The sequence below is a fragment of the Schistocerca piceifrons genome, chromosome 5 (genome assembly GCF_021461385.2).
Source record: "Schistocerca piceifrons isolate TAMUIC-IGC-003096 chromosome 5, iqSchPice1.1, whole genome shotgun sequence".
Classification (NCBI taxonomy): Eukaryota; Metazoa; Arthropoda; class Insecta; order Orthoptera; family Acrididae; genus Schistocerca; species Schistocerca piceifrons.
Window position 1 is genome coordinate 293,236,979 of NC_060142.1, and position 21,562 is coordinate 293,258,540.

A 21,562-nucleotide genomic window follows, 5' to 3' on the forward strand; every position below is an offset into this window, starting at 1 on the left:
GCAGAATATGGAATCGGTGGGTTCAGGAGGATAATATGGAGCGCCGTGCTGGATCCCAACGGCCTCGTATCACCAGCAGTCGAGATGACAGGCATCTTATCCGCATGGCTGTAACGGATCGTGTAGTCACGTCTCGATCCCTGAGTAAACAGATGGGGAAGTTTGCAAGACAACAAACATATGCACGAACAGTTCGACGACGTTTGCAGCAGCATGGACTATCAGCTCGGAGACCGTGGCTGTGGTTACCCTTGACGCTGCGTCACAGACAGGAGCGCCTGCGATGGTGTACTCAACGACGAACCTTGGGTGCACGAATGGCAAAACGTCATTTTTTCGGATGAATCCAGGTTCTGTTTACAGCATCATGATGGTCGCATTCGTGTTTGACGACATCGCGGTGAACGCACATTGGAAGCGCGTATTCGTCATCGCCATACTGGCGTATCACCCGGCGTGATGGTATGGGGTGCCATTGGTTACACGTCTCGGTCACCTCTTGTTCGCATTCTCGGCACTTTGAACAGTGGACGTTACATTCCAGATGTGTTACGACCCGTGGCTCTACCCTTCATTCGATCCATGCGAAACCCTACATTTCAGCAGGATAATGCACGACCGCATGTTGCAGGTCCTGTACGGGCCTTTCTGGATACAGAAAATGTTCGACTGCTGCCCTGGCCAGCACATTCTCCACATCTCTCACCAATTGAAAACGTCTGGTCAATAGTGGCCGAGCAACTGGCTTGTCACAATACGCCAGTCACTACTCTTGATGAACTGTGGTATCGTGTTGAAGCTGCATGGGCAGCTGTACCTGTACACGCCATCCAAGCTCTGTTTGACTCAATGCCCAGGCGTATCAAGGCCGTTATTACGGCCATCTACGTTCTTCTTGGTGTAGCAATTTTAATGGCCAGTAGTGTACTTTGCTTGTTGTAAATAGTGGGCAGAAATTTATCGCTGTCATATTCTACTGCATTCTCCACGGCTCGCTCCCAATAATAGTGTGCTTTCTCGACTTCACATCTAGATTCGTACGATTTTTTTCTGACTAGTTTGAGGGGCCTCTCTGCACGACTTCTTCATCTCAGAGCAGCACTTGCGCCCGACGTCCTGTTATTTATCGATTGTCATTTTTTTTTTAGTTCACTGTTGCTGTTTGAGTTCACACACTGTCATTTTGTTATTCGGAGATAGTGATCGGAGCTGTGGATGCTAGAATATTGAGTGCCAAGTGAAGATATCGGAAGATTTTCCACACATTCTTCCGTTTGAGTTCATTAGAGGGCTGACAACAACGGAGGCAACCAGAAACATTTGGGCAGTGTCTAGGGTTAATGACATTGCACAGAGTACGGCAGGAAAATGTTTTTCCGTTTTAAGGGGCATCGTTTTGGCGTTGGTTACTCTCCACTTTCAGAAGAGGTTTGATGTAGATCGTTTAAAAGCATTAATCCACAATGATCCACATCATTGTACTCCAGAACTTGCAAATGTGATGAACTATGATTATTCCACCATCGTGCGACATTTGCATGCAAATGGGGAAGATTCAAAAAATCAGGCGTATGGCCGGCCGCTGTGGCCGAGCACTTCTAAGTGCTTCAGTCCGGATCCGCGCTGCTGCTACGGTCGCAGGTTCGAATCCTGACTCAGGCATGGATGTGTTTATGTCCTTAGGTTAGTTAGGTTTAAGTAGTTCTAAGTCTAGGGGACTGATGACCTCACATGTTAAGTCCCATAGTGCTTGGGGCCATTTGATTCGGGCCTATAGGTACCGTAGCTCTAAGTCAGAATCACAAAAACCAGTTGGTGGCCGTATGCCCATCTCTGTTTGGTGTATAGTTATTGGTGACGAAACCTGTTCTCCTTACGCTAAACTAAGGAAAAGAAAGGTGTGACAGCCCAAACAAAGCAGCAACTCCCCGTACAAAGTCCTAGGCGCATCCACAAAAGATAACGTTATGCATCTGGTGGAACAGCGACGGAGTGGTGTATTACGCATTTCTTCTCCGAGTTAAAATTTATTGTCAACAACTGAGACGTCTTGCATACACAATTCAAGAACAACGACCAGGAAAACTGCGTGATGTGATACTACTCCATGACAACGCACGCCCGTACTGTGCTAAACTGACAGAAAACACTACAAGCGAGTCAGGTTGGGTAGTCATTCCGCACCCACTTTATTCATCTGATTTTGCGTTCTCAGAATTTTACCTTTTCCGTTTTATATCCAACAACCTTAAAGTAACTTCCTTTCGGGATGAAAATGTGTTCCGAACAAGGCTCGGCAAGTTCGTCTCCTCAAAACCACGTGATTTCCACAGTCGCGAAATCGAAAAACTACCCCAGCGTTGGCAGACAGTTGCAAATAGCGAAGGAGAATACGGTGTGTTCAAAAAAACTCTCCGCAGTGTCGTATCATTGTTAGCCCCGTGTGCCGTATGATTGTTCGCCTGCCTGGGTTACTTTCCTTCAAGTGGACTCTCCCAACATTCCACTGTTTCGTTATCTCAGCCAGCGTCAGTAGTATCGTTGGTGTGTGTCGTTACGTGTTGTGAACGTTTTAGTTCCTTTGTTCATTTGTTTCATTTTTGTCAGTGTTAAAATGCCAAACATTGAAGAACGTGTGTCTTTAGTCGAACAAGTGTTCGAAGCTGGCGGTAAATACACAGTTTCAGCTCGTCAAACATTTAATTCAGTTTTCACGGAGACAACACTCCCACATCGCCATACTGTGCGAGATTTGATTAACAAATTTCGACGTACGGGTTCAGTGACAGATGCACCGAGAAGCGTTTTGCCTGAGGATAAGCTACTCGATATTTCCGATAAAATGTTCATGAGTCCGAACAAGTCAGTAAGAAAACTCGCCCAGCAAATCGATGTTAGTGTCTGAACGGCCCACACAGCTGTAAAGACAGAATTAGAACTTTTCCCATAGAAAGTGACAGTCGTGCAAGAACTGAAAAATACTGATCATGGAAAGAATCTGCATTATTGTCAATGGTTCAAAAATTTCGTTCAACAAAATGGAAGGGCTACTGTTAACGAAACGTTTTTCACTGATGAGGCGTGGTTTCATTTATCCAGGTACATTAACTTGTAAAATTCTCGTATGTGGAGAACAGCAAATCCATTTTGTATTCATGAGGAACCACTTCATTCTGTGAAAATAGGAGTTTGAACTGCAATTTCTTGGGTCCCATATTTTTCGACGAAACAATAAACGCACAACGATTCTGCAGTGAGTTTCACTTCGGTATATTCACTGAAGCATACGGTACGCGCGGCTAACAATCGTACGGAACTGCGGAGAGACTTTTTGAACACCCCGTATATTATCAGAGACTGAAGTTATGTGAATGTGTTGTGTTTACTAAACTTATTGAAAACCGCTACGAACTTACGCGCGAACTCAATACAATCCTTTGGAAGTGATAATAGATCAATATAACAACCAACAACATACTGGAGACTCACTACGCTTCCAAATATGTTATAGTACGAAATGAAAAAAAAGAGACGTGAGTACTTTACAATTGTCAGGAAGTAAGCTCCATAAATACCTCTGTTAAATTCTTAACAATCCAAATCGACATCCATTGTTTCTATCACATTGACACACATTTCCTCCGCCCTCGTAGACACTCAGCGTATTCTTACTATTCACTACCTCCATTCCTTTTAACAGTGGAGTACCCTCTAATCTGAAAGTTATTTTACCTTTCTGCATGCTGAATCTGTTCTTCTGACGATCATTTCCCTTGGGGTTTCTTTTCCCTACCACCATTACTTTTAAGCCAGTTTGACATACCCTTCGTATTTCAAAGCGCCTTTTATTGTTGTATTCCATTCTTTTCTTGAATGTGCTTTTATTCATTCTTCCATTACCCTTGATTTTTTCGCAGCTACCTTTTTTACACCTGTATTAACTAAAAGGCGTCCGCTATGTCCGTTCTTTTTTATACATTTGTTTTCTGAATTGGAAAAAAATGTACAATTAATCATCTCAGTTGTATAGCATTAAACTTACTTTAAGTATATTCTTAAAAGCTACGTTTAATGCTTATCCAAACACGTGAACAGGCTATGTGTGGTTGCCTGTACGAGAAGCACGATTTTTCTAAATTTACTCCGCAACACTAGAACGTCTGTCCTGTGGTTTACTGATACGCTAATTTCATTGGAAATTGGAGTCTTTTAAAGTTGAGTGGTAAGCTGGTTGAAATGCGTGGAATTAATGGTACTAATACTGACTTGCCTGTTTCTTTTCGAGTTAATATTTCCGCTTCTATGATGTTGTTTAGAGGCTTTTTGCGAAAGCGTACCGGCAGCTATGTTTCATCTCCCTGTATCAATGGATTGAAATAATTTTACTTTCCTTGGTATCATCTTCTGTATTCGCTGGTTTCTTTAGTGAACAACATCATTTTTGTTTCCTAAATTGTTGTCTAACACCAGCATTTTTCGTTTACGTAGTTCCTCTGTGAATGTGGATACGCTCTTTCGATATGAGGTTCTTTTTCTTTTTTTGTTTTACTTCTCTGCACAGTTCATCGGTTAACACGACGATTGTTCTGCTAGCCTTTGAGAAGATTCGCAAAGGTTCGAGAAAATTATTTTTATCATTTTCCTTTGAAAAATACATTTGTGGGAAAGAGACAGAAGCCGTCCTGATGACCACCATGATGTCATGTTGACCACTTCGATAATCAGATATCTCTACAACGACAACAGCTACCACCGCACAATCACTGTAGTGTACCAAGGAAGAATCATGAGTACCTACGGGTAAAAAAAAGGCTTTGGCGGTGGGTGGTTTTGTTCCATATTTTTGAAAAAATTGTTCAAATGGCTCTGAGCGCTACGGGACTTAACTTCTGAGGTCATCAGTCCCCTAGAACTTAGAACTACTTAAACCTAACTAACCTAAGGACATCACACACATCCATGCCCGACGCAGGATTAGAACCTGCGAACGTAGCGGTAACGCGGTTCCAGACTGTAGCGCCTAGAACCGCTCGGCCACACTGGCCGGCCATATTTCTGAAGACAGTGCCTCTATTTGACAATCCAATGCATAATGTCCATACTTCATCGTATCATCGGATCTATAAGTTGTAGCAGTGTAACCAGGCTTCTTCATATTATCAGATGTGAAAGCAGTACCCATACAGGTGCACCTAGTCCACAAAACACTCATCTTCCAGGATACCTAAAACTTTCTCCTTCACGCGTCCTCGTCTTGGTTTTATTAGAATTTTGGTTTTAGGATACATATGTTGTGTACATGTGTATGTAATTGAAGCAGTGAGACGAGTTTAAAATCCTTTTTTGCGATATTTGGACATTTCGTGGCATCTGAGGATGGGGTTATGTGGCTGATAAATCTATAATGTAACTTAAATATGGACATTAAATACGGAGGAGTTCAAACATCACTGTACTTATCTCGAAAATGATCGACATGTAGGATGCCGCGACGGTGCAACCACAGATTGTATCACAGGGAAAACGCACAATAAGGTATCGGATGACAATATGATTAAAGTTTTCCGATATAAACTCTCTAAAAGGAAGAGCACGATGCATTTTACAGGCAAATTTGCTACGAGAAATTTATAAAAAACGCATTTGCGTACCCTGCATTTATAGAGTATTCCCCAAAGCCATTCACCCATCTTTACAGCAATATTTCCATCGTTTTAAAGAGAATTCAACTCAGTATGTGTGCCGACATAGTGCTGGGAATGACGCTTGTGTACTCCACTTAGTGTCAGTAATGGAACAGTCACCAAGGCAGAGGCTGACTCAAATACTCCCCAAAAAATAGCCAAATCAATTCCATCTGCCAAAAAGGTTACCTCTAGTGTTCCTGGAATGCCAAAGGGATCTTCTAATTGATTATTTTACAAAGGGTAAAACAACAGCTGGCGAATTCCATGTGCGCCTTCCCGATTTACTTTTTGAGAAAACATGTGATAGTGAAGTACGTATTTTGTGCAGGTGATGCCCAAACGCTGAAAAGTCATATAAGAGTTGGTGATGAAATATTTCTTTATTTGCTGCAGCTTTGATCGTCTCATCAACTTCAGGTACCATAGCGTTATTTAGACGAAGCGTTTTGTGTACGCATACACTGTATGTAGAGTGCACGGCACACGCCGTGATAACAATATTGTAGCAGGATTGAAATTCTGTATCAGTGTATGACTTGACTGTGTAATGCATTTTACTATCGGTGGCAGTGATGCATGATGGCTTTTACTCTATTTGACGCCGCATTATGAATGTTGCGTTAAAGAATGTTCATATTTTTATGACACCTGAAGATCAAATCACAACAAACAATTACTTTATTAGCAATGACTTTTTTATGTACGAAATGTAGAAACTTCACCCTAAATCATAGATCTTGAGCTCTTTGAAATCTTAGTGTTCTCACATTTAAAGAAATTTGTAGCTGGGAAGAGTCGAGTTAAGAGGTTATTGCTATTGTAGACGACTTTTCTGTGGACATTCTAGAACAGCACTTCCTTGTGGAATCTGCTCTCTGGTAAAGCATTAGCAACGATACAGTGTCTTACAGGAGGCTACCTCCGTAGAGAATGAACTTTTGAAAAAAGTATTCGACTGCCAGGCTGGAAAATTTCCTCGTTGGCCTCGTGTTCCACTTCAATAAAATGTAAATCTTTATTTTGGTCAAATGTTTGAGCCGAATGAAAGATTCCCTGGAAATTATACAGCATATTTTTTGTCCGAATTTTCGTAGCCAAATGTAGAGCGAGAAATGGACAAATGAGATATCAAATTGACAAGCGTGAGATATAGTTTTACTAAAAAGAAAATGTTTAATTGCTTAAACCAATTGAGGCAACTAAGAATTGAGGGGAATTTCTGATAGCCAAACGAAGAGTTCAAAATGAACAAATGAGGTAGCAAATCGACTTGAATGAGTTATACTTTTGCAAAAAAAGAAATTAATTAGCTGAAAATAGACAGGGAAATTAAGACAAACTTAATTACTAATCTGAGGGAAAATTGAAGTATTTCACGAACAGCTGCTGCTAGTAAAAGATATCAAATAACAGCATAAATTTAAATTTCGCTAGTTTCTCTTGATCTAGAAACATTTTTAAACAAAATTTGAAAATAGAAAAAATGAAAACTGACAATCAAACATCATATGAAATTATTTATCTAAAAGTAAGAAATACGATGGTCATCTGAAAAGTTTCTGACCTAAAAGAGAAATAAGACATATTTTCTTCAAACTCATTTTTATTTTTCAACATCATCTCTTAGTAAGTCTGTGCACTTCTCTCAGCGATGCTTCCATCTCCTTAACGTGTCTAAGTAATAGTCAGTGTCTCTGCAAAATAGTTTCTTTACTAAGGTGATGGCCTCTTAATTCGATAAAAATATCTATCCTTCAAACTCTACTTTTAGCCGAGGAAATAAAAGAAAAAGTCGCTTGGGGCTAGAGCTGACGAGTAAGGACGGTGGTCAAGTAGCTGAAACCACAATTCATGGATTTTCGCCATGGAAAACGCTGAGGAAAGACGGCACTTTGTCCTTGTGAAACAAAAGTTGTTTTTCTTCTGCAAACGTGACCGTTCTTCCACGTTCTTCCACGTTCATCTAGTCAATTAACGCACCATTTGGTGAGCTTGAGCAATGTTGTGATCAGTGGTTGCAGTTTTAGGCCGTCCCGAACGTTCATCGTCACTCAGGCAGGTACGGTCATGTTTAAACTCATCTGCCCAAAATTTCACTGTGGTAAATGATACTGCAGAATCCCCGCACACAGCAGGCAACATGCGTTTGATTTGCGTAGGCGTATTGACTTTCCAAAACAAATATCTAATGACAGCTCGACTGTCAATTTTGTCCATTTTCACAAAAACACTCGCATCGACTCACTGAAACGAGAAATGGTTGAAATTTTTGTTTCGTAGTACAAATGCGCAAACAAATTCCCCAACTTCTGTTGACAAGTATTTTTATCTTTATGTTGAGGTCGGAAATTTTTCATACTACCCTTATAAAAGATATTACAGGAACATTGACCCGCCTTTGGGTGATGCTGGAACTCATGTACAGCAAATGAGGTGGTGACTGGGAGTTTAAAGCTCGAAGAGTACTAGAATATATTTTTATGATGCAGTTTCACTTAATGGTCTTCTTCAGTGTCTAACGTATATGCATCTCAACTGCTGTATGTGATTTCGAGCATCAATCAAAGCCGCATCAAATGTTGTTGTAATCTGCGAGGCTGGTGTTTTGTAAGAAAATCAAGAAAAAATGTTTGTTTAGTAAACAATTCATCTTACTTCTCTGCATAGTCTCCTTGCGATCCTCCTGCTTTTTCATGCCGTCGGAGAAAAGGGTTTCGTCAAACTCAGCAAAATAGTCTCTGGCTACAACTACTATTTCCTTCTGTCATGAAATGGACTTTCCAGCAAGCATGTTAGAGAACAGGAAGAAGTTACTTGGGACAAACTCTGAAGAATACGGCGGACGAGGAACCTATTGAAACCCCAGTTCATGCACTTTCTCCACTGTTATCGCTGATGTGTGGGATCGTGCATTATCCTTGTGAAAGAGCACTTTTCTGTGTGCCACCTTGGTCTTTTTTCAGCTGACACAAGTTTCAAACGATTCAGTAATACGATCCAGTTATGGTTCTGCCTTTTTTCCAAGTAATCTATGAGTATTATTCCTCGGGAATCCCAAAAAACAGTGGCCATCAGCTTACCAGCTGACAAAAGGTCTTTTCCTTCTTTGGTGCACTTTCACCGACCATCGTCCATTGTGTTGACGATCATTTTGACTCTGGTGTGTAATGATGGATCCAGGTTTCGTCAACAGTCACAAATCGACGCATAAAGTCTTGCACATTGTGATTCAACATCGCCAAACACTCAACTGAAACGTTGTGCAGGGTGCGCTTTTGGTCTGCTGTGGTTTCTTCATGGCCAGTTCTCCGTGGAGGATGTTACGCACTCGCGCTGTTGAGATGCCTACAGTCTCGGGAAAGCCAGGAATTTTCGTTTGGCGGTCTTGCATTTTGTCAATGGATTCCTCTGTGGTGACTTCAATTGGATGCTGGTCCGACCACTTTTAAATTAATTATTCCAAAATAAATAGTCTTCAGTGATGGTGGAGTCCACGCGTGAACTTCATCCAACCCTTCAAATGAAAATACCAGGTGTTATAATTCAACTTTCCCTATTTAAAACATTATAACACGGAGACTAACTACTGTACGAGTACCAGACTTGGTAGCATTAATGTCCAGAGTATGGGGTGCATGTTTTCCATGCGTCATAGCTCCACCTTCCAGTTCCAGCTAAGGCCACCAGGTACCTTGGTCAGTCATTGAGATTCATAGCCTCACACACCTGACCAGTGGCAGTGCACTTGCTGACGTGTCAGCATGAGCTTGGACAAAAGAAGCGGGGCATTTGGTGCTCTACTATCAAAACAACCGTAATACTGCAGCTGCACTTCGAGAATATCGCGGCTGAAAGGATTTCGCCACCTGCCGTGCGGACCATGATGAAGAAGTTCGAATCAACTGAAAAACTGGGGGCCGGCCGAAGTGCCCGTGCGGTTCTAGGCGCTACAGTCTGGAGCCGAGCGACCGCTACGGTCACAGGTTCGAATCCTTCCTCGGGCATGGATGTGTGTGATGTCCTTAGGTTAGTTAGGTTTAATTAGTTCTAAGTTCTAGGGGACTGATGACCTCAGAATTTAAGTCGCATAGTGCTCAGAGCAATTTTTTTGAAAAACTGGGAGTCGATCCGGGAAGAGGCCGATGACCGGTTGCACCACAGGTGGTTGATGAAATCGCTGTTGCTATAGTAGACAATGCTGCGTGCAATTCTCGATCGTCAGGCAATGTGCTTACTGTGTCACTACAGTTGAACATCCCATGGTCCACTGTATGGAAGGTGATTCGAACCATTCTCAAATGGTATCCGTACGAGATCAAAATCGTACAGCAGCTTGTATCACAGGACACTCAGCGACGTGTTGACTTTGCTCTCCACTTTCTCGCATGGATTGACGATGACGAAGGCTGGCCCTGTACCATCCTATGAACAGACGAAGCTCATTTTTCTCTGACGCATGAGGTGAACACACAGAATTGCCGAGTGTGGAGTCACTTTACATGAAGTTTCTCTGCATGCTGAACGTGTCATCGTATGGTGTGGCTTCACGATTACGTTCACCATAGGCCCATTCTTTTCTGACAGGGTTGGCGCTCAAGGACCAAAGTCGCGCAATGTGACTGGCCAGCGCTACTGTGATATGCTTCGCAGCTTTAGTGTAAGGTAGGGTCGCACCGCACATCGCTTGTGAAGTTCTCTGAAACACATTTGGAAACGATCGAATTATCAGCCGATTGTTTCCAAATTCTTGGCCGACACGATCACCTGATCTCACTCCCTGTGATTTCTGGTTAAGGGGGTATCTGAAAATAGGGTTTACCAGATGAAGTGAAGTGTCGTGTGGCTAGGGCCTCCCGTCGGGTAGACCGTTCGCCTGGTGCAGGTCTTTCGAGTTGACGCCACTTCGGCGGCCTGCGTGTCGATGGGGATGAAATGATGATGATTAGGACAACACAACACCAAGTCCCTGAGCGGAGAAAATCTCCGACACAGCCAGGAATCGAACCCGGGCTCTTAGGATTGACAGTCTGTCACGCTGACCACTCAGCTACCGGGGGCGGACGGTTTACCAGATCATTCACACGTATTCTGATCAAGAGAGGCAGCCAGCGTACCTACAGAAATGCTTCGTTCTGCTGCGCAGAATGCAAACCTGTGTTTTCAGATACTTCTGGACACTGATGGGCGTATTGAGACCTTTTTGTGGCAGAAATGGTATGATGTGCCGTAGCGGCACGTTAAAAGTGTTTCAGTTGAATTGATTCTGCATTATTTCTCTACCCCATGTCCTTGGCTTTAATGCTACCAAGTTTGGTACTCGTACGGTAATTAGTTTCTGTATTATAACGTGTTAAATAGGGAAAGTTCAATCATAACCGACCGGCATTTAATAACAGCACGGAACTCGGTTTTCTCCATTTTCAATCGCAGTCGACACACTGATCATTTCAGACGACTGTCAACAATGAACTGCACACTGTACATTGTTGAAATTCTTTATAGGATGCTTGGTTAATGAAGCTTACCTACCATGAAGACGCAACAAAAATGTTCCATTCTTTAATGAAATCTACCGGACTTGCCAAACCAATCTCGTATTTTATTTCTTTAAATTTCACAAAATATTTGATCATTTTTGCAGGTTTTTTTTTCCAGAATTGGGAGCTCGCTCTTAGTCAGCGCTATGGTAGACATCTACATCTACATACATACTCCTCAATCCACCATACGGTACTTGGCGGAGGGTACCTCGTACCACAACTAACATCTTCTCTCCCTGTTCCACTCCCAAATAGAACGAGGGAAAAACGATTGCCTATATGCCTCTGTACGAGCCCTAATCTCTCTTATCTTATCTTTGTGGTCTTTCCGCGAAATATAAGTTGGCGGCAGTAAAATTGTACTGCAGTCAGCCTCAAATGCTGGTTCTCTCAATTTCCTCAGTAGCGATTCACGAAAAGAACGCCTCCTTTCCTCTAGAGACTCCCACCCGAGTTCCTGAAGCATTTCCGTAACACTCGCGTGATGATCAAACCTACCAGTAACAAATCTAGCAGCTCGCCTCTGAATTGCTTATATGTCCTCCCTCAATCCGACCTGATAGGGATCCCAAACGCTCGAGCAGCACTCAAGAATAGGTGGTATTAGTGTTTTATAAGCGGTCTCCTTTACAGATAAACCACATCTTTCCAAAATTGTACAAATGAACCGAAGACGACTATCCGCCTTCCCCACAACTGCCATTACATGCTTGTCCTACTTCATATCGCTCTGCAATGTTACGCCCAAATATTTTATCGACGTGACTGTGTCAAGCGCTACGCTACTAATGGAGTATTCTTTTTCCTATTCATCTGCATTAATTTACATTTATCTATATTTAGATTTAGCTGCCATTCTTTACACCAATCACAAATCCTGTCCAAGTCATCTTGTATCCTCCTACAGTCACTCAACGACGACACCTTCCCGTACACCACAGCATCATCAGCAACCAGCCGCACATTACCCTATCCAAAAGATCATTCATGTAGATAGAAAACAACAGCGGACCTACCACACTTCCCTGGGGCACTCCAGATGATATCCTCACCTCCGATGAACACTCACCATCGAGGACAACGTACTGGGTTCCGTTACTTAAGAAGTCTTCGAGCCACTCACATACTTGGGAACCAATCCCATATGCTCGTACCTTAGTTGGGAGTCTGCAGTGGGGCACCGAGTCAAACGCTTTCCGGAAGTCAAGGAATATGGCATCCGTCTGATACCCTTCATCCATGGTTCGCAAGATATAATGTGAAAAAAGGGCGAGTTGCGTTTCGCAGGAGCGATGCTTTCTAAAGCCGTGCTGATGCATGGACAGCAACTCCTCTGTCTCAAGGAAATCCATTATATGCGAACTGAGAATATGTTCGAGAATCCTGCAACAAACCGATGTTAAGGATATTGGTCTGTAATTTTGAGGATCCGTCCTTCTATCCTTCTTATATACAGGCGTCACCTGCGCTTTTTTCCAGTCGCTCGGGACTTTACGTTGGGCAAGAGATTCGCGATAAATGCAAGCTAAGTAAGGAGCCAATGCAGTAGAGTAATCTCTGTAAAACCGAATTGAAATCCCATCAGGACCTGGCGATTTATTTATTTTCAACCCATTCAGCTGCTTCGAAACTATGTCCTACATACGGGAATCTGTACGAGACTCAAACGGCGGTATGTTTGTACGATCCTCCTGCGTGAGAGATTTCTCAAACGCTAAATTTAAAATTTCAGCTTTCGTTTTGCTGTCTTCCGTTGCCAGGCCAGACTGATCAGTGAGTGACTGGATGGAAGCCTTCGACCCGCTTACCTATTTTACGTAAGACCTTGGGTTTTCAGCAAGATCTTTTGCTAAGGTATGATGGTGGTAGTGATTGAATGCTTCGCCCATCGCTCTTTTTACAGCAGCACGATTCTCTACTAACTTTTGCCTGTCCTCATTCTCCCGATCTTTCTTGTACCGCGAGTGCAACTGCCTTTGCTTCCTGAGCATTCTCCGAATTGCGCTGTTAAACCACGGTGGGTCTTTTCCGTCCGTAACCCACTTTTTCGGCACATACTTGTCCAATGCGTGATTTACAATGTGTTTAAAATTTGTCCATAATTCTTCCACGTCCATCGTACCGGAAGTAAATGAAGCCGATTCACTTACTAAGTGGGATGCTAACAACTGCTTATCTGCTCTTTCTAGTAAGAATATTCTCCTAGCCTTCTTGACCGACTTTTTAACTTTCGTAACCATAGTCGTAATGACAACATCATGATCACTAATCCCTGTCTCAACACTGACACCGTCGATGAGGTCTGGTCTGCTTGGTTAATGAAGCTTACCAACCATGAAGACGCAACAAAAATGTTCCATTCTTTCATATAAATGTACCGGACTTACCATACCACCCTCGTATTTTATTTCTTTTAATTTCACAAAATATTTGACCATTTTTTTCAGTTTTTTCCCAGAATGGAGAGCCCGCTCTCAGTGGGTGCTATGGTAGATGACTAATGCGGTGTCAGGAATTTGTTTGCTCTCTTTGCTGATTGTGTTCTCACTCTTGCCCGCAGAGATGCTCCCGGACGCGCTGAAGTCGGACTGCTCCAAGTGCTCCGCGAAGCAGAAGGAGAACGTGCGCAAGGTGGTGGACTTCATGATGAAGCAGCGGGCGGCCGACTGGGCGCGCCTGTCGCGTAAGTACGACCCGGAGGGGCTGCACCAGAAGCGCATCGAGGCCAAGCTGAGGGAGCAGCAGCTGCAGCAGCAGCGCCAGCAGCAGCAGCGGCAGTGAGCAGACACCTACTGGAGTCCGCAGCCCTCGCATGTTATGGACGACCCACGTGCAGACGGCATAGTGTGGACCCGGTGCGTGACACAAATTCCACCAGAGAAAAGAAGTTTCAGTGCCGCGCGACCAACACATCGAATCGTCGGACGCTGTTTACATACTATATTGGAGTGTACTTCCTTCCACATCACACCACTTACATGTCAAGTGGGTGCTGCCTTAGCCAGCCTACCCGACGTGTTCAGTACAGCTACTGGACAAATATACGGGCTGGCTAGCCTGGACGCGATTGTGTTCGCCAGTGTCAGCCTTCAGAACTCCACATGCAAGAAGCGATTGTTAACTTGTGCTGTACCTACCAGGACTCGCCGATTTCCGTTCATCAAACGGTTGTCAGTGAGATCGCTTATTTAGTATATTAATAACATGAGCATCCATCGGCTGTCAGAGTGACTACGCGTACCACAGCAAATAAAACAACGACAAATTTCGAGACACTGACATTCTTCTTTACTAAATTTATATTTTCAATACAATGTTATGTAAATTTTTCTGTCTTTTGTAAATTTGTTTAAATACATGTAAATTATAAAAACTGCCCAGCACATTTCCTTTTTATCTTTTTACCATCTTATTTATTGTAACTTACGGGGTTTTATTGTACAATTATCGATATACTGAAAAATATCTATTGGTAGTCTTAATCGACCATGAGTTGCTATCTGACTTAAGCTGGCTCTGTTTAAACGCGCGGTTATGCCCCCAGTATCATTTGCATCGAAATTATCATTACACTCTAATTATTAAACAAAAATATGGTGATTGCTAGTTACGATATCAATAATGCGGTGGTTAGCATATGATACCAAATTAAGATTTATTCAGAACGGGATGAGCAATATTTCTAGCATATCATGACAATACAATACACTCGCTAACCTAACTAGCCTATCATTGGCACAATGTATCCTCTTTTCCTAACTACGTAAGTCAACACTGAACCCGCAAGTGACTCTATTGCAGTTCTGCCTGAACGGACACAGACTCAGAGAGCTGCCAGTGAAAGACCTAGCGGAATACGAACTCATTTAGAACTACAGTGCCCTACTTTGGCTGATGATTGCTAATATCACCATAATTCTCCGTGATGATTACGACGGTCGGCCCACCCAACGTCGTAATGCCGTCTTTCCCGTGAGCGAGCTTGTCTTTAATCTCCAACGTGGACGTGGTTTGCGCCCGTAAACTCCTGTACGTAAGTGACCAGTTGCGGAGTCCGTCACTAGTCAATACTCAAGCCACTTGTACATATGCCAAGAGTAGTTGGTCGACTAAAGTGCGCGGCAGCAAAGGTACACTTCAGATTGCATATAAACACCACAAGTTAGTACAAATCTGTTTCTCTCCTCAGAGGAACAGATAATGCTACGTGTGTGGAGTCGTATGCTCTACACTATTCAGACTTGGAGAGTAACCACTGCACTCAATGCCGGTAACTTCTCCAACCTACTTCTCTCCACGCTCTCCAAGCAGGGCAGTCAGACACCGCGACTGCTCTAGTCCACTACCGACCCCTGAGTTCCTTCAGAGTTTTTGCAAACCTGGCCGTTCTTCGCCGCATGGATCCGCGTGCGTTGGTAGCCAATCACGACACAAACTACCATGTATCCGTGCGCGTTTGTACCCAACCACGACACAGAATTCTCCCGCGGTTACTGTTGCCGCCAAACTTTTAACATGTATCTCTACGCGCTCTGCGCCAATCCCGTCACAGTCTTCCGCAAATTTTCCAATGTGGCGCGAAATCATCTTTCTCTCTTTCGCATATAGCTCCTTCTCGCTTCTTGTTGTGATGGCCCAGCCTCTCCGAACGTCTTTGGTGGTCTGAAGTGTCAGCCGACAAAGGGGTCCGGCCGCGGCCATCCCGTTAGTTTGACATGACACACACAACTTCCTTTTCTGTGTCCATTCTCTCTTATCGGTGGGCCAATTATCAATTATTATTCAGTGTATTAGCACTGATTTAGCATCACGTAAGGTGCAAAATCTGCTACCTTACATTATGAACGTGTATCTAAATTGATCTGTTTCCGCCCGGCGGCTTAACGACGGAGGCCAGTGTGCCGGCCAACCTGGATGTGGTTTTTAGGCGGATTTCCACATCCCACTAGGTGAATACCGGGCTGGTCCCCACGTCCCGCCTCAGTTACACGGCTCGCAGACATCTGAACACATTCACGCTATTCCGTGGATTCCACTAGACACAGACAGTTGGGGTGCACACTTCCGTCCCGGGGGGTACGGGGTGGTGGCAGGAAGGGCATCCGGCCTCCCCTTAAATTAACCTTGCCAAATACGATTAACTATGCCGACCCTGCGTCATTGCGGGACGAAGGCACAAGTAAAAGAAATAAAGAAAGAATCTAAATTGGTCTGTTTCACTTTGGAAGTTACGCGACCTAATTTCGACGTCTGATCTGTCCTAACATTAGCCATCATGGCTTTGCTGTGCTGGTTCAAATGGCTCTGAGCACTATGGGACTCAACTGCTGTGGTCATAAGTCCCCTAGAACTTAGAACTACTTAAACCTAACTAACCTAAGGACAGCACACAACACCCAGCCATCACGAGGCAGAGAAAATCCCTGACCCCGCCGGGAATCGAACCCGGGAACCCGGGCGTGGGAAGCGAGAACGCTAACGCACGACCACAGGACGCGGGCTGCTGTGCTGGTATTGCGACAGGTTGAGAACAAGGGAAAACTACAGCCGTCATTTTTCCTGTGGGCATGCAGCTCTACTGGATGGTTAAACTATGATGGCATCCTCCTCGGTGTAATATTCCGTATGTACAATAGTTCCATAGCTCCTCATTCGTATCTCGGGAACAGGAGGGTGGGGGTATTCAAGACGATGTCGTTATCAGGAAAAACAAAAGTGGCATTCTGCGGGTCGGAGCGCGGAATGTTAGATCCCTTAGTTGGTTGGGTAGGTTAGGTAATTTTTAAGGCAAATAGGTAAGATGAGGTTAGATATAATGGGAATTAATGCGGTGACAGAGAGAACAGTTCAGGTGAGTGGAGGTTTATAAATACAAAATAGGAATATTGCAACGGTAGGCCTAATAATGAATAAAAAAATACGTACGCATGTAGTCTACCATGGCCAGCGCAGTGAATGCGTTATCGTATCCAAGACAAACGTTAGACACCAACTAGCTCCGCAGATGATCAAGAGCCTGAAAGAATGTTTGATGAGATAAAAGAAATTATTCAGATTTTTAAGTTAGAATATTTAAATGTGGAAGGTGACTGGAATTCGATAGCAGGAAAAGGAAGAAAAGGAGAATGAACTGAGGGGAAAGGAATGAGAGGGGAAGATGCTTGGCAGAATTTTGCACAGAAAATAACTCAATCATCGCTAGCGTTCGGTTTAAAACTTGTGGAAGAAAGCTGCATACGTGGAAGTGACCTGGAGACACAAAAATGTTTCAAATAGAGTCTGCTTAATGTAAGACGGAGATTTAGAAACCTAATTTTCTACTGCAAGGTTTTCTTTTTCAGGGACAGATGTGAACTCTAATTTATAGGCTGGGAACTGCAGATTAAAAATGAAGGAATTTCAGAAGTGTAGGATATGAGATATAGATAAGTTAAAAGAAACATGATTAACGGTTTGAAAGGAAGCATTAGACCTCGATTGACTGAAACAGGGTTAAGGCAAAGAACAGAAGACAAAAGTGTAGCCTAAAGAGATAAAACGTGAAGGGGGCAGAGGATCAAATAGGGAAAAGCCGAAGTCCAGTAGAAATCCTTTGCTAACGCATGAAATATTGAATCTGAAGGGAAAGATAGATGCCGCCTACAGGAAAATTAGATAGACCTTTCGTGAAAAGAAACGCTGATATACGAATATCAAGATCTCAGATCGCAAACCAATACTAAGCAAATAAGGGAAAGCTGAAAGGTGGAAGGAGTGTATAGAAGAGCTTTACAAGGGAAATGGAGATAATACTATCATCTACATCTACATTTATACTCCGCAAGCCACCTAACGTGGTGTGGCGGAGGGCACTTTACGTACCACTGTCATTACCTCCCTTTTCTGTTCCAGTCGCGTATGGTTCGCGGGAAGAACGACTGCCGGAAAGCCTCCGTGCGCGCTCGAATCTCTCTAATTTTACATTCGTGATCTCCTCGGGAGGTATAAGTAGGGGGAAGCAATATATTCGATACCTCATCCAGAAACGCACCCTCTCGAAACTTGGACAGCAAGCTACACCGCGTTGCAGAGCGCCTCTCTTGCAGAGTCTACCACTTGAGTTTGCTAAACATCTCCGTAACGCTATCACGCTTTCCAAATAACCCTGTGACGAAACGCGCCGCTCTTCTTTGGATCTTCTCTATCTCCTCCGTCAACCCGATCTGGTACGGATCCCACACTGATGAGCAATACTCACGTATAGGTCGAACGAGTGTTTTGTAAGCCACCTCCTTTGTTGAACTACATTTTCTAAGGACTCTCCCAATGAATCTCAACCAGGTACTCGCCTTACCAACAATTAATTTTATATGATCATTCCACCTCAAATCGTTCCGCACGCATACTCCCAGATATTTTACAGACGTAACTGCTACTAGTGTTTGTTCCGCTATCATATAATCATACAATAAAGGATCCTTCTTTCTATGTATTCGCAATACATTACATTTGTCTATGTTAAGGGTCAGTTGCTACTCCCTGCACCAAGTGCCTATCCGCTGCAGATCTTCCTGCATTTCGCTACAATTTTCGAATGCTGCAACTTACACTATAATACACTATAGAGAGGGAAGAGGTAGTGGATGAAGATGAGCGGTGTGATAATGCGAGAGGAATTTGACAGAGCACTGAAAGATCTACTCATAAGTCTACAGAAGATCCCTGGAGTAATGGCATTGCATAAGAGTTACGGGATTCGTTGATGAAGCCAGTCATGAAAAATAATCCATCTGGAGTGCAAAATAAATGTTAAAAATCTAATACACAATAATATTCATTTTGTAGTTCGTTATGAAACGTCTTTCGGCTTTCTAGGCCATCCTAATACACTACTGGCCATTAAAATTGCTACACCACGAAGATGACGTGCTACAGACGTGAAATTTAACCGACAGGAAGAAGATGCTGTGATATGCAAATGATTAGCTTTTCAGAGTATTCACAAAAGGTTGGCGCTGGTGGCGGCACCTACAACGTGCTGACACGAGGAAAGTTTCCAACCGATTTCTCATACACAAACAGCAGTTAACCGGCGTTGCCTGGTGAAACGTTGTTGTGATGCCTCGTGTAAGGAGGAGAAATGCATACCATCACGTTTCCGACTTTGATAAAAACCGGATTGCAGCCTACCGCGATTGCGGTTTACCGTATCGTGACATTGCTGCTCGCGTAGGTCGAGATCCAATGACTGTTAGCAGAATATGGAATCGGTGGGTTTTGGAGGGTAATACGGAACGCCGTGCTGGATCCCAACGCCCTCGTATCACTAGCAGTCGAGATGACAGGCATCTTATACGCGTGGCTGTTCGGATCGTGCAGCCACGTCTCGATCCATGAGTCAACAGAGGGGGACGTTTGCAAGACAACTGTCATCTGCACGAACAGGTCGACGACGTTTGCAGCAGCATGGACTATCAGCTCGGAGACCATGGCTGCGGTTACCCTTGACGCTGCATTACAGACAGGAGCGCCTGCGATGGCGTACTCAACGACGAACCTGGGTGCACGAATGGCAAAACGTCACTTTTTTGGATGAATACAGGTTCTGTTTACAGCATCATGATGGTCGCATCCGTGTTTGGTTACATCGCGGTGAACGGACATTGGAAGCGTGTATTCGTCATCGCCATACTGGCGTATCACCCGGCGTGATGGTATGGGGTGCCATTGGTTACACGTCTCGGTCACCTCTTGTTCACATTGACGGCACTTCGAACAGTGGACGTTACATTTCAGATGTGTTTATAATATTTATTAAAGCTTGCTAGTAATGTGGAAGTAGACGTAGATTTGAACATTTACTAATTGTGCTCATGCCAGACGTAGATTGATTCACCTGCCCTGGTTGCATTTACCTGTATAAGTACTATAAGAAAGTAGCCACAGAAGTGTTCTTGTGTGAAGGGAGATATATACATATTGACTGTAGAATATTTAGACCCGTGGCTCTACCCTTCATTCGATCCCTGTGAAACCGTACATTTCGGCAGGATAATGCACGACCGCATGTTGCAGGTCCTGTACGGGCCTTTCTGGATACAGAAAATGTCGGCTTGCTCCCCTGGCCAGCACATTCTCCAGATCTCTCTCCAACTGAAAACGCCTGGTCAATGGTGGCCGAGCAACTGGCTCGTCACAATACGCCTGTCACTTCTCTTGATGAACTGTGGTATTGTGTTGAAGCTGCATGGGCAGCTGTACCTGTACACGTCATCCAAGCTCTGTTTGACTCAATGCCTGGGCGTGTGAAGGCTGTTATTACGGCCAGAGGTGGTTGTTCTGGGTACTGATTTCTCAGGTTATATGCACATAAATTGCGTGAAAGTGTAATCACATGTCAGTTCTAGTACAATATATTTGTCCAATGAATACCCGTTAATCATCTACACTTCTTCTTGGTGTAGCAATTTTAATGGCCTGTAGTGAATATCTGTTTACAGCGGTACAAAGATTGTTTCTCCAAAAATAGTATACGACCTTTTATAAATGTATATCTATACAAAAACACAACATAATAAACTTCACAAAAAAGCTATGACTAAATAATTCTTATTCAGTTTTTACTTTATACTCAAAGATTATGTAGAGGCTAAAGACAGCGCAAAAGTGAATACTGGCACAACTACTGTGATTAATGGATGAATAACCGGTGAATGTGATGAACGTGTCAGAAAAGAGGAGCAGAGGGGAGGAGGAGGAGGAGGAGTCAACTGAATGTGAGGAACAATTATACTAGTTGAACAGGTATATTATCTTACGACGAGAAAAATATTGACTGGCTGCTGCAGCTTTAGTAAGGGCGAATAATGGAAGTTTTGGACTATTAAGGACTAAGTCTGGATTCGTTTTTTTTTTTTTATTTATAGCCAGAATTTCGAGCAAAATTACTTTTCTGCCTTCAGTTCCTCCATGGAAATATCACGTTTAATACTGTAACAATGATATTCTTTCAGAGCAAAAGTTCAACAAAAGTGACATCTTTCTTTTTCAGTCTCCAAGTCCTTTCATGGTCAGTCAGTCTAGTAGACATAGGCCTAACTGATTGACCCACCCAAAATTTGCCACGCTAATTGCAGTAAATCCTATGAACTCCACTCTTTTCTGAAGGCGGAATCCTGTTTTTACTGTCGAACATAATTTGCGCAAAAGCATTTCTGGTATAAAACGCTAGTGTATATTTCCTCGAGGTTGTTTTGCTGGCAAGTACTTGGGAGGAGGCATTTGTTATCAGTGTGATTTAGTGCCTATTGGTAATTAGACAGAATTGCTGCTATCCTCAGTCTCTTCTTTCTACGA

At 43.4% G+C, this 21,562-nt stretch overlaps 1 protein-coding gene across 1 annotated transcript in view; it reads left to right on the forward strand.

The window, feature by feature from the left end:
• Positions 1-14,603, forward strand: part of LOC124798549 (ejaculatory bulb-specific protein 3-like) — a 49,822-nt gene extending 35,219 nt beyond the window's left edge. The window contains exon 2 of the mRNA XM_047262001.1: positions 13,788-14,603. Within this exon, the coding sequence (XP_047117957.1) occupies positions 13,788-14,008 (221 nt within the window). The 3' untranslated portion in view covers positions 14,009-14,603. The remainder of the gene's footprint in view (positions 1-13,787) is intronic.
• Positions 14,604-21,562: the final 6,959 nt, after the last annotated feature.